Source organism: Wasmannia auropunctata, unplaced genomic scaffold, assembly GCF_000956235.1.
Source record: "Wasmannia auropunctata unplaced genomic scaffold, wasmannia.A_1.0 LD335214.1, whole genome shotgun sequence".
Taxonomy (NCBI): Eukaryota; Metazoa; Arthropoda; class Insecta; order Hymenoptera; family Formicidae; genus Wasmannia; species Wasmannia auropunctata.
The window spans coordinates 690315-704742 of record NW_012027676.1 but is presented as its reverse complement, the minus strand read 5'-3'; the positions used below and the strand labels follow the sequence as shown (position 1 = coordinate 704742).

The 14428-nt window shown below is 46.9% G+C and overlaps 1 protein-coding gene across 1 annotated transcript in view; it reads left to right on the top strand.

The window, feature by feature from the left end:
* The first annotated feature begins 11963 nt into the window (after positions 1 to 11963).
* The window catches only part of LOC105457498 (headcase protein), a 137405-nt gene continuing 134940 nt past the window's right edge, over positions 11964 to 14428 (top strand). The window contains exon 1 of the mRNA XM_011702195.1: positions 11964 to 12769. Coding sequence (XP_011700497.1) covers positions 11964 to 12769 — 806 coding nt within the window. The remainder of the gene's footprint in view (positions 12770 to 14428) is intronic.

Genomic DNA, 14428 nt, shown 5'->3' with positions numbered 1-14428 from the left:
CCACCGATCTTAGAAAGCTCTTTGATGACCGCCGTTATCGGTGATCGGCCGACACTTGGCTCTTTCGCGGCACGGAGCTCGTGCCGTCGCTGGTTAACGCCGGAGATACGTCCGAACGTGTATCGTAAATCATCGCTGCTCGCAAGATAAGATCCCCGATCACGTTTTCACGGATTTTGCACGGATCGATATGGCTGCGCCGACGATAATTACAAGCCGCACCCCGAGAGAGGTCTTTATCGTGACGAACGTTACCGCGAATCAGAAGACGCGGTAGCGTTTTGCGTCAAATGTGCAATTTATATAAAACAATGTGTAAAACAAATATATAATATCCGTAAGTGTACAAAAAAAAATTTAACGACACAATTAAATGATCAAATCTGGGATATAAATATGTCATTTTGAACGAATATATTTTTCACGGCTCGACATTACACAATAGTAAAAGTCACATCGATATGAGAAAGCTGGAATAAAACGGAATCACATCTTTTTTATTCAGATCACATCTTAGGTCACCCTTTATCTTTTATTCCTTATGCATCCGGTTGCAGACGAGAAAAAGGAAGGAATTGATAGATCTCTTTCTTTGGCGATCGCGGTATCTCCCTTTGAAAAATCCGGAATACGCGACTGGTTGGTTTGTACTTCGCCCAAGATGAATGTGGGCAATGTAATACGGGCAAATCGTAGAGAGAGTACGTGAAACACGCGATACCGGGTATCGTACAGAAGCAGTCGGGCCCGACTGCGCACGCTGATACGTCCTGAAAGAGATCGAAAGCAGATGGAAGCAATATATCGCTATACAGATTTTGATAGCGCCGAGACCGGAACACAAGGGTTCTTTACGGCTCGGCTGGCAAAGATAGTCTCGGAGTGCATGAAAAACTCACGTTTGTTTTCTTATTGCGAGCATATAGACTTACTGGTTTCCTAGCAATATCCATTAGTCATAAGCGAAATATACAGCGGAACTTACGGCAATTTCGACGTGAAATAAATTTCATGGAATTAATTACCGAGTTGTGTACTCGCGAAAACACGTTTTGACGTAACGATTTCAACGCAATAGCTAATGACGTAACGTTTATATATTTTGTTATATATATTTATATAAATATATAATTTAATATATTCGTTTATAGACGCGTGCAGTTTCACACACACACACATCGTTACCGTTATGACATAACAAGCGTCAGAATTCTGGAAGATTGCGAGCGAGCACGGTGCGATTAAATCGACTGGCAACCGAATTTCTTAATTAATAGCGCGCGCGCGCGTACGCCGCGGGAGCCGCGGCTGTAATTAAATCCGCGTCACGGCGGGATACACGGGACGTTAGCGTACATAAATCCGTTCGCTTTGTAATTAAAGCGCGCGCGCCGTTTTCTTCGTGCTCGGCGCGACGCGACGCGGCGGAGCGAGAGCGCGAGCGTGAATCACGTCGTGGATTTTACGCGTGTGCAACGTACGATCACGGCATGTTGTTGCACAGCTGGAATAATCGATGAATGCCGACGAAATCATTTGATAGTCAACGCAAAAAACTGGCAGCCATTTCCGCCGAACTCTCAGTTGGGTGATTAAACAGGGAACTAGCTGGTCACAAAGCGGTTATTCTCTCCAGATGGATAACTAGAGTTTTCCATGATGCTGTTTTAAATATAGCATACATAACATAAAAGAGAATCGATGGCGAAATCGAAGACATTTTTTTTATTCCAAAGCGCTAGTGTATACAGTAATATCTCATCGGTGTATATCTATACACAGTGTTATCATCTAGATCAAGTGACTTTTAGTTTACGCTCAATGGATGTGTCGTATTGATAAACTACATCCCTATTGTATCATTGTATTCTCAAAGCAATCATTGTGTGAATCATTTGAAGATGGCGACCCGTAAATGTTTTCGCACGTGCTACGAGACAAACGTCGGGACGATTCTTCCGCGTGTACCGGAGAGCATTGTACTCGACGAAATCGTCACAGACGATAATCCTTATATGTCAGATCAGTGTAAGGACTTAGCTCATTGAAGTGCGACGCGCCTCCCGATTCACTTACCCTCCGCGCGTTTTTCGGCACGTGAATGGCGAAGAGAAGACGTCGCGCGCGCGCGCGCGCGAGAGATCTCCCAGATGCGCGTCACGAAAAAGGGCTCGGAGATTGGACACGTATCTTTTATTCGACGGCGCGCACACGACGACGACGACGCCGACGACGTGCACAATGAACTCTCCTCGGGGCGTGCCGTCTTTGTGTCGCTATGATCTCGGCTCGTCTCGTCGTGCACTTCGACGCGCGGGTAACCCAGTTTCGTCCGTTGACGAGCGACGCCGAAGGCGCCGAACCGACGACGGAGGGCTTTGGGTCGGAAACTGCGCTCGTGAGGCGAATCCGCTCCGTCCTCGAGGATCATCCGTCTAACTTCGCGTAACACGCTGTTAAGCGCAAACGAGATTATATCCCGCAACTAGACAAACCCGCGATAGCGTTTGCTCGTTACCGCGCAGCACGCCGGGTATACCTTCAAAGATGACGGCACGGACGAGAGAAATTACAATGTAGTATGTATACGTATTGCGCTCACTGATACGAACTTTGGAATTATTATCACGTAACTGGTAGTTTCTTCTAGGTCAGTATTGGCACAAACAGGAATGTGCCGAGTGACGTAAAGTTATTTTTTTAGATAACGTTCATATAAACTGCGGTTTTCCTTCCTTTCTTTTGCGGTCAATTTAAAGCTCAAACGAAGTTTGATATTTATAATCGTTTTCTTGGCAGAAAGAGCACCGCGGTGTTGTGCTATCGTTTAACAAATAATTTCGAGAGATACGCAAGTGAAGTGAGAAAAATAATATTATTTCAAGCCTTTTCTCTTTTGCACGGGGATATCACCTGAACGAAATTTTTTAGGCTCTATATCGTAATCACATCGGCTGACATCACTCGTGTTTGAGAAGGTTAACTGCAAGGATTGCATCATTAGATTATAGAAGACCTACAAAAGATATCAAACAGAATAAGCCTAAATCTTAAATCTCCTTAATCCATTGTATGATTCCTTATCAAATTGCCATTTATCATTTCCACATTTCGTTATCTTAAATTTGTGATACATCTGATCGATTGAAATGATCCTTGTCGTTGCGAATATCACTGCTATCGTTAGGACTTTCTTGGAAACTGCACCCGTTTTCCCACGTATACCGCGATATACCGGGGGCTGCGGTTTATTCGCGGTAACTTCCACCCAGGCCAAACGTCTATACTTCGAAAGTCGGTGGACGGTTTGCCGAGAGATAAGACACGAGGGGGATGATTGCGAATAATACGGCGATCTGTGCGCAAACGTTCTCATAGATATACAGCCCGGTAGACCGGCTATCGGAACCGCGGCGTTATCGTTTCGCTGATAGCTGGCACTAGACGCGAATTACGTAACACTTTAGGGTCAACGTTTCCACTGGCTTTATGCAATTGCATGTCGGTATGCTATGAATAGCTTCGCCCAGCCAGCGACGGCCGTAAACCAACTTTACCGCGAACAAGTCGACGCACTCGGCTTCATATAGATAGAGACGGCTTAAGAAAATTCTATTTTTGCGTCGCGGCAATAGCGTTGCTTGTATAACCGTCGATAGATCGCCGATTGCACATAGCGCGATGATATCTACGGTAAACATAACGATCTCCATCGCTATATATAAACAATTAGACATACATTTCTTATCAATCTTGACTCAAATGAGAATATTTTTTTTCCCTTTCTTTTACTTAATACGTTTCAACTTTTGCATCGCGGCTTTTAATTCATTTATTCGATTGTACGTATTAAATGTTTATATCGACGGCAATGCCGCTGCTTATCTTTACGATGTGTCTTCTTGAGAATACAAAGTGTTAACGCGAATAATTCCGCGGATAGATGCGCGATTAGATGTAAATTGCGCCGCGATTATCGGTATGAAGTACATTTCTTCGTATATAAAATCTTGATGCTGCATTGCCGTTCGCTCATAAAAAGATAATTAAATCTGTTTTGTAATAAGGAGTACGTGAGTTTTCGCGCGTGCCATTTATATAACGCTACGAACTGTCTAACTCTCCATTAAGCTGGTAATACTTTGCGGAAGCTGACATTTTCGCGGTTTACTCCTTGTCATTCTGACACACATCGGAGTACCTACAACTTAATGCGCTTTAAAAGGAGAATTGTCAGAGTATAAAAACACACTGACTTAAGTCGTTTTTCTTGTTCGAAGGAAATAGCGACGTTGTACTTCGCATACGTCCATTATCACTCATCCGTTCCGTACTTCGTATTGGAGAAGTTGGATTTTCAGAATTTAAAAATCAAGTGATATACTAAAATTAATATATAGACACGGACAAAAAGTATTACGTTTTGATAACAGAATCGTTCGGATTACTTCATGCCATTTTATATTTTTGCCTGTCATATGGCATTAGAGCCTGGCCATTTTATGGGCTAAAGCTCTTTAAAGATGGCTGAGCGAGATGTTAGAGGATCTTACGTTACCCTTATTTTTAGAGGGCGTGGCTATCAACTAACCTGTCTTTAAAGACCACTCGTGATTTACGGAACATCATGGTTACATCACATGAGAATAATTATGACGCCTTATTTAGGTATATGGAGTGGATAGCAGGTATCGATCGTGGAATTCGAGGGTGGGACAACCGGGCAGAGGTGACTTTCAAGGGGCTCGCCATCGAGCGCGGAAAGTAGAACGTTCGCGTGGAGAGACGAGTTTTAGGGTCAAAGCGTCGTCGGGAGAAGGATGGGTCGTCTTCACTTCGGGTTTCTCCCGCGAGTGACGCGCCCTGTAATTTCCAATCCCGGCGTTGATACAAGCGTGGCCGAGGTACACCGTGGAACGCGATGGTGGCCCGGGAAACGGCGGTGATGGTGATCGACGAGTGATGGTGGTGGTGAAGCCCGGTGCCACGCCGCGCCGCGCCGCCGGCAGTGGAAACGGGGGTAGTGGTGGTGGGTCTTATACGGGGTAGAAACTTGACGAGGGGGCGCATACGCGACCCCTGACGCCGGTGCCGGCGAGCGAGGGGGAGAGACCCTGGTGGCCTGCGATTGCAGCGGGCATGCGCAGCCTGAAACCGAAAGTGCACGCCCACCCGGGGCAATGCCGCCCCTGAACCTAGACCTACACCCCCGCTCTCTCTCCGGAGCCCCCGTCAACCCGATCAACCCGGTGCCCCTAACCTTCAAACTCCAACCTCTAACCGGGCGCCAGCCACCGCTCTCTCCCACCCTCCTCCTCTGCATCACGAGCCAGCCACCCCGTCGACCGAGCGCCGCTCGTTCTGCCGTTCTGCAAGCGAGGCTCCCAGGAAAACTCCCTCCGCGGCCCTAAGGACGCGCGTGTACCGCCCGAGGGTGAAAAATGAGTGCCGCGCGGTGTAACAATGACGACTTGGATTACGCGCTTTATTGCATTTCTGACGAGAATAGATGTTAATGCATTGCCGTGAATTCGATAATAGGAGGCCCGGGCTCCGTTCTTCCTTCACCTTCTCCGTCTCGCGGTCCAATTTTGATGCTCGTGAGAATTCGAAAGCTTCTCGCGAAGGCTGAAACTATTGTGCACACGAAACTATTGAGCATCGGAATTTCCGTTACCGTCACGCCGCAAATGTCCGCACAATACGCGCACTCACTTAATTGCGACATGGTTTACGTCGCAACGTCGTGTTTATGCATTTTCCCGCGCATTACCTATGACTAGCGACTTTCATCGATTGCAACGAGAGCGAGGTGCAAGCATTGCTATTGCGTTACATCGCTTCGCAACACGGCGATGTAAAAATCTAAATGCGTGGTGCCGTGTTTGTCGTTTTCGCCGTGTCACGCGAACGCCACCGCGCGAATACTCCCGCGATCGCGAAGAGGACGTGACGCGATGGAGCCGATGAAAATTTTCCTTCGCGCAATTGTCTCGATTCTTCCTCCGAGCGTCCCACTTCTTCCGATTCACCCTCGGAAGGGCGGATTTTTAATAGCGCGCCCCGGAATACCTCTTAATGCGCGAACGGGGATGGGCTACGTGATTCTTTTCAGTGACACATCTGGTTTCTTCTTTGTATATATCCGAACTCGTCTTTATACATCCGAAAACTCGTCTGCCTGCACCTCGCCCTCCGGTTCCGCTCCACCCCATGACGCGCAGCGTCGTATGTGCCGGCTTTAAAGCCTCATTCACGATCACCGTCCTAGAAACCCGAACCGATCAAAACAGCTTTTTCATAGGGAGCCCTCTCGAGAACGGTGGATTATCCCTTTCTCGGGTGCCCCCGTAGGCACCGTCCTACGGTCGGTTCCCTCGCGTCTAAACCATCGGCGAAAATTCGGGAACCGACTGACCTGAATTCCCCGCCGCGCCACGGCGGCGGCGGCGGCTCTCTCGCTCTTGTACAATATTTACACGAGCCGATACAAATGGCGGGGCTCCACCATGCCGGCGAATCAAATTCGTCTCTCTCCGACATCACGTACAATGTGCTCGAGTGTGATATACGGGCATCTACTACGGGCCACGTTATTTATCGTCATACCTGGGTATTTATCGCAAGGAAGGAACCGCGCGTGAACGGAATACGTGTCGTCGTCGAGATTCGACCGATTCATTCATTCCTCGCTCACGACTCCGATTGTTTGTCCGCGCCGAAAAATCTCTATAACGTGCCGAATAGATTCGTCAATATTCCGTAAGATGTTTCAATGTAGACTCGTTACGATAAAAAATTTAACGCGTCATTTTCGAAATATTAATCTGTTAGAATAACTTCAGATAAACATAAATTGTTAAAATAATTACAAAATTTGATGGATTTTCTTAGTTTCCAATATAGTTTTCGAACTTTCAATCACGTGTCGTTGAAGATACGACGATTTTGTATCAGAAGAGCTTCATTATCAGGTGCACGTGATTTAATATTGGAGAAATTGTTATATATTTTTTTATCAACATCCGCAATTTGTGGACTAATGCCGCCTGCAAACTGAGCGATCTCAAATTTCCGAATGTTTTACGATTACCGATAAAATTATGCAATGTAATTTAATACGCATATCGTTTCGCATTGCCGTCGTTTCGAAGCCGGTGCGTAGTTTCGGTCAAAAACACGCGAGGTAAACACAATCGACTCTTTATATTTCCGTACGACTGAACGCATGGGAATGCTTGTAAAAATATTTTGCGTTGTGCTTGAATGAATTTCGTGAAAGTCCTCAGTTAGCTCATGGCAAAATAAATACAGACGAAAATGTAAATAGAGATACAGGTGAAAATATTAAAAATTGTACGATTACGAATTGTACATTTGTAATCGGAGAACCAAAGAAAACAATCAATTTTTACAAGTAAAATATTTAAGTTTCTAAGTGTTATAGTGTATACACGTATACAACATTCAATTAATGAAGTGTTATAAAATATACAAATATACAAGTTTAATTGATGGTTGTATAATAATTATCTACACGTGATAAAATATCGCGTGTAGATAATTTGTATGCTAATTAAATCAATACAATCGTATTAAGTATACGATGTGAGAAGTACAATTTATCTATGGAAATAATTTTTTTTAAATCAAAATATATCTCACTTAGATAGTATTTTTAATTGCGGTCTTGTTATTTTCAATCTGCATATATGTTATTTTTTAATAAAATAACTTATTGTTAGAAAGCACAGGCTCGAGCATTTCGCGAAAGAATTTTTTTATTCGACGCGTAAGCGACGTTGATAGAAATATATCGGCGAGCTCAGCGAAATATCAGTCACCGGAAAGAAAAATCTTCGATGCATCCGTTTCGCGTGTGATTAGAAATACTTCATTCGGGACATAATAAACATACAAGAAAAAAAATCTCTGCCGTTAATGACGCTTTTTTTTTGACAGATAAGTCAAATGCACGATAAGCGTAACGTTTAATGTTAAATCGTGTTAAATCAGAACGTTGTTTGTGCAACTCTCTCGCTGACACTTGCGATAACACAAGTCCGCGAGGGTAAATCGAGAAATGACAGACGACAACGCTCCTCCGATTTATCATCGATAAATTGCTTTAACAGCGTATTTAAGCAGATATAAATTTCTCGACAAATACCCGATATAACATCGGCATCTCGAATACAACTATACTTTATCAATGCACACAATTTATATGCTCTCATTTATTTGATATCTATTTTTACATTCTGTTTTCTCTATATAGCTATAGCAAAATTTCTGTATCGAATAAAAATATCAACGAAAAATTCTTTATCTCTCTCTTTCTCTCTCTTTATCTCGAGGGCATTTTTGAAAATAGCAGTATTCGGAGAGATGGGAGTTTGCGTTGACGCCATCGGCACCCTGAACTTATAGAATTTGCATCGAAAAACCTGGCCTACCTGACTAATCATGTTCCGATCGCCTTATACGAATGTTCGTAATATGCAATTAGCATAAATCAAGATTCCGCGGCAACGATTTCGTCGGGAACATGCGGAACGGCTTCGTCGGCACTTACCTTATACAAGGTATAAATTTTTCTGCGCGTATAGATATCTCGGTCATGGCCGCAAGCATCGAAACTGCGTATCCAAATATCGTAGGAGTTTGAAGGGCGAGGGAAATCTGCAAAAAGATGTTTAGAAGGGCTGCTTTATAAATGATCGGGAAAAAATTGGAGTGTGAATGTGTCTAATAACTATAAAGTAAAACTTATTAAGCAGACTTAATATTTTTAATATAAAAAGCAACACGTGTAAAGGAACGTTTTTACGACATATTTCTCATAAAAATAAAATTCGTTGGTTGATTTTACTCGTCTTCAACGTTGGCTGCTCTTCATTTTTGCACCGTAGAACGATCCCTCCTTCCCCATATTCACGATCACGTGGCATTTCGCGAATTTACGACGTACATACACCACGTGGGCTTTAACGGCACGCGGATGCGTTACGGGGAAAAGAAACAGCCCCCAGACGCTTAGGTGGAAAGTATTACTTGTATCTTTTTTTTTTTAACGCGTCCGTCGTGAATCATCCGTTCCTCTTTCTTTCTTCTCGGTGCGGAAAACGCGAGATTATTCACGCGTTTTTTTTTCGAATTCGTGTGTAAACAAATGTAACGCGATTATATATCATTTGTCATAATGATGAAAAGGCAAAGAATGCAAAATATGATCTACCGTTAATTTCATTTGCAACTATAATTATACGGTCGGTATATCGACATTGTGCGCGTATATATATATACGTATATACATATATGTTTTCTTTTCAGAGACGCAAAATTTTAACACGCGAGGTTCTTCGTCGTGTTTCCAGATATTCTTGCATTTAAAACGAGGCATAAGCTTCCTTCACGAGAACACCGTGAAATCTCACTGGAATACCGAATTTCATATTCCAGTTGTGCGTTGGTTACGTGCGGATGAAGCGTTGTCACGCTTGGAGCCTTTTGCACACGTCACGGCTCCGTTTTCACTTTATTCGGGCTTTAAAGCACTTACGCGAGTATTGTTTGCGCGATATACCTACACGGCAACGAGACAGAAAGGTAAGCCAATGTCAAAAGGACATGGACGAGATAGGAGAAACGGGCGGAACGTGTATAACGAGTCTAAGCTCATTTACCGAAAAACGACGAGGAGATGTAAGTATAAAGGCAAAAGATTATAGATTTTGACGTTAAAGTATCAGCTTATCTAAATTATTTCGAGAAATCCAAAATGGAACGATTATTTATAGATTTTTCATAATGTCGTATATATATACTTTTATACTCGTCCAAAATTCTATTGACATTTGCTTCATTACAAATTTTTAACTCTCGAAAAATCATTGCAACCTCAAGATAGATATATTTAACTTAACCTAACTTTTGAAACGATTAATATTGAAAAGATGTTTAATGCTTACTATTAATTAATTAATATTTATATTGTTAATTACTTTTCCACGAATATTTAATATAATGTATAACATTTGTAACTCACCTTATCAGTGTTACTGCGTCAGCATTTAGTAACGCCGTATATGTAAATTGTAAACAAATCTTGTCGCCAGCGAGGAACGTAACTTGGTGATTTTGCCTCGTATTTACTTGATTCAATAGATGGCCGCACAGGATTCCGGGGTATGAAACGAATATATGAGGCACGTTTCAGGCATTACCCTCGTACGGTATACGTACGGTATAATTCCTCGTTGAATTCATCCGGGCCTCGTATCGCGAAAACGTATACACGTGCACGCATACATATACGCACGCGAAGCGCGTAGCTCCGATTCCGAATTATATTCGCGGGGCTGCGTTCGGCTAGCCGGCTAGCCGGCCGGGCCGGGTTCGAAAAGTAAAACGGCGCGTACGTGCATACACCGATACACACGCGCTCACGCACGGACGCACACACAGAACGCGAGAGCGCGGGGCGCGCGCACGAGGGGAGCGAGCGAGACGCGGCGAGGAAACGAGCGAGACGATGGCAACGAGGTACCCGGCGGTCGCGCGACGGACGGAGAGACGCCGCGACGCGAGAGAGAAGGCACGCGGGCGTAGCAGGGGACGACGTCGCGAGTGCGAGCGAGACGGGGCTATGTATACGTATACCGCGGCCGCGGTGCGCCCGACGGAGGTACGCGACAACGGCGCGCATCGATTGGCGCGCTAGCCGTGACCCCCACCATGGTGCTTTCGCTTTCACCCAATGGGGCCTCACTTTCGCGCTCGCCCGCGTTCGGCGCCACGGCAGCCGGCACGCTGTCGTCGCCGGCTTCTCTCAGTGACTGGTGCACCCTACGTGCGAGCGAGCGTTTTTCGTGCGTTCCGTGGGCTCGTCCGTTTCGTCTCGGGGAGCGGCAGAAAGAGAAAGAAAGAGAGCAGAACGGAAAAGGGCGGCGGCGGCGGCGACGACAGAGGTGGAGGCGGTGGAGTAGTCGGAGTGAGGCAGCCTCGGTGTGTCAGTGTGAGCGTTTAACATTGTGCGCCCTTCCATCACAGACCCTGTACTTATAACACGTACCCGCGTTACCCGTTAAAGTGTGCCGATTTTTAAATCGTCGCGGCGGGTTTCGTCGTGAAACGCGACACGCGCGCGCGCGCGCGCTCTCTCGCTCTCTCCCCCTCACCGTCGGTAATATTGCGTTGTACGCCGGGGCGGCGCGCGTAGTGCGCGTACACCGGCGCCGGTTGACCCTGACATTCGAAAAGCCGGCCGGGCGAGAGACACTCGTCGTCTCGCGCGCGCAGGAGCGACATCGAGCTTGTGTGTGCTTCCGACACGGCGGTGAACGTACGTGCGAACGAGCGAGGAAGACGAAAGAGAGGACGCGGAAGGACGGAGACGCGTCAGCAGTGCACCCTCGGATTCGCGGATGTCCCGAGACTTTTTCGCTTTTTTCTTCCCTCCCGCGGTCGCGCGTCGTGTCGCGGTCTAAGCTCCGCTGACCTTGATATACCGATGCGCCAGCGCGTCGATAAAAACACTGAGGAAGGTCACGCCGTGTTCCGAGCGGTGTTCCCCCGCGGTGTGCCGATCGCGCGACCGGCGTTTCTGTTATTGTAACACGCGACAACGAATGACCTTGACTCCTCGGCGAGGCGGCGCCTTGATATCGCCGAGTCGAGCGCGAACCGGTCGGCCGCGAGTTCGCTTCGCTTGGTGCGTCGTTCGATCCCGCACGCCTCCTCGTCGTGTCTCCAATCGTGTGAAGTGTGTCGCCCGGAGATGAAGTAGGAAGGCAACCTGAAGGGGGACAGTCTTCGTGGCCGTAGCGAAGCGCGCGTCGCACCACCATCCGCGACCCTGCGAAGTCTATCCGCGAGGCGTCACCGCTGGAGAAACGACGTCCGAGAACCTAAGCGGAAGAGGAACACCCGACCTTGACGTGTGTGAGTCCCGAGCATCTCACATGGCACCGCGGCGTCACGCCAACGGCGGCCACGGCGGCGGCGGGGGCGGCGGCCTCCTGGAGAACGGGGGCGGCGGTGGTGGCGGCGGTGGTGGCGGCGGCGGTGGTGGTGTTGGCGGCATTGGCACCAACGATCCCATGGACAACCTGCTGGGTCCGAGCCAGACGACGCGTTGCTGCACGCCGACCGGCGAGTGCCTACGCGGCGACGCTCTAATCCGCTTCAACGCCCTGCACGACGCGGTCAAGGTCACCTGCAACAACGACAACTGCCCGGTCGGCCAGTTCATGCACCGCGAGTGCTTCGACGCTTGGGAGCAGACGGTACTCACGTACCTGAAGAGCTGCGGCCGCGCACGCAGCTGGTCCGAGCGTCAGCGTCATCAGAATCTCTGGACGAAGAAGGGCTACGATCTCGCGTTCAAGGCGTGCGGCTGCCGCTGCGGCCGCGGCCACCTGAAGAAGGACCTCGACTGGATGCCGCCCGGTCTCGGTAACGTGCCCGGCAACCGCCCCGACGAGAACGAGGCGAAGAAGAAGAAGCGGCGCAATCGTCAGAACACCCGGCCGAGCCTGGCCGTGTCGGCCGGCCCGCCCAATCACGGTAACCATGTCGCCGCGAACGGACGCGGTGCCAGCGAGGCGCAGATGATCGAGTCGGGTCGCGGCAGAGCCGGCTCCTTGTCATCCAGCACCGGTTCCAGCTCACCGCCGGCCACCAGCGAGCCCAGCGTCAGCCCTCTTCACCAGCCGCAGGCCATCATGAAAAAGAAGAGCAAGGTCGACTTCTTTAGCGATCGCGCGAGGTGAGTACTCCCTTCTGTCATCTAAATTGAGATTATAGTCTAAGTCGTTTTAGATATTCGGCGCTGCACCTTTCGACAATGTTCCGCCATAAAATTAATACGGGCAATTTAATGCGAATTTCTTTTGAATATTATTTTTACTTTTTTCTTCTTTGGAAGTCGCTCTTTAAAAATCGCTTTGCTCCAGCTTGAGAATCAGCGTGCTATGCGAATTAACTGAATCCACGGGGCACGAATTAGAATCCTATTTTTAATTATTTATAATGACTTTAATAGAAAAAGGAAAATTTAATTAAAGTGAATATAATTGCAAGACGTAAATGTAGTAATTCCATGTTGCAAAGGATTATTTAAAAAATTATCGGCCATACGCTTTTCCGAGAATTCCCTTACTCGCTTTTACTATCCAGATTTAACTGCTGCAATTTAAGATACCTTATCGTTATCGTAAACCTAGACTCCGGGACGTTCTTGGGAAAGTTTATATACGCTTAACGCGGCGATGAATGCACCGTATAAATTTACGATATTATTCCCGCCAATTTTTTCCGCAACGCGTTTACGCGACTTACAAATTCAATGCACGCTTTGTTCAGAGAAACTTCGTAGTATGTGGAACACATGAGTGCTCGAAATAGAAAACAAGTACGCGCGCAGATTAGCCCGAAATCAATATGATGAAAAACGCTCGTGAAAGATATATTGCAATTAATATAAAATATGCTCTTTCCTAATATCTTTCTCTTACTTTCCTTCTTTCAAAAGAGAACCCTATTAAATCAATTTGGAAGGATTACTCTGCCTCTGCGAAACAGCGATTTCTCTATACCTTTGTAGCAATTCGCTTTCTTACTCAGGCTATTGAAACTTCCACGGCTCGCTTTTAATAGCTCTCAGCGAGCGTTCATGCGTCTCCGTAACGTCTAGATCGGGCCGTGGCCCGAAAATAGAGGAGAGAAGCGAAATAACGATGAAATTTATAAGCCTGCAAAAAATTGCGTCCGGTACGCCCTTTCTCCCCCCCCCCCCAATAAATATTTACGCATGAAAGATGTCGCGCGAGAAAAACATTCGCGGGATATTTTCCGAGGGTAGCGAAACGTCTACGGATGTGATCGCGGAGCGTTTCGTCCGCGATTTATTCCCAGTTAAAATCCGAGCCCTCGGCGAGCTCGTAGCGCGCCACAGCAACGGTGGAAATTTATAGATACCCGCCGCCGATCTTTCCAAAAGAGATGGTCTCATAATAGTCGCGGCGGAGAGAGAGAGAGAGGGGCGGTGAACGATAGTCCGCTAAAAAAAGAAAAAAAAAGAGGGGAAATCGCAATCGTACACATGACATAAATGGGCGCAACGTTCTCGAGAATAGCGCCCTATTGCGCTATATTGCGCGATGAAAACGGAAGGGGCGTAGGTTTTTCACGCCCCTATCCCCCTCAATCGCGCGTTGCGTTACATTCGTCATAACGATCCTCAGAATTCGTGATCAAAACATCCGCGCGTCGTCGCGATACCGTATCGTGGCTCTGTAATCTATAGGAATGAGATTCGTACTGTGGCGTCTCTGTAGCCACCGTCCACAGGATTTAGAATAAAAGTGAACTCATATAATTACACGGGATGTAGCGCGAAGAATCTCGTGTTGTGTGCGTACGTAGG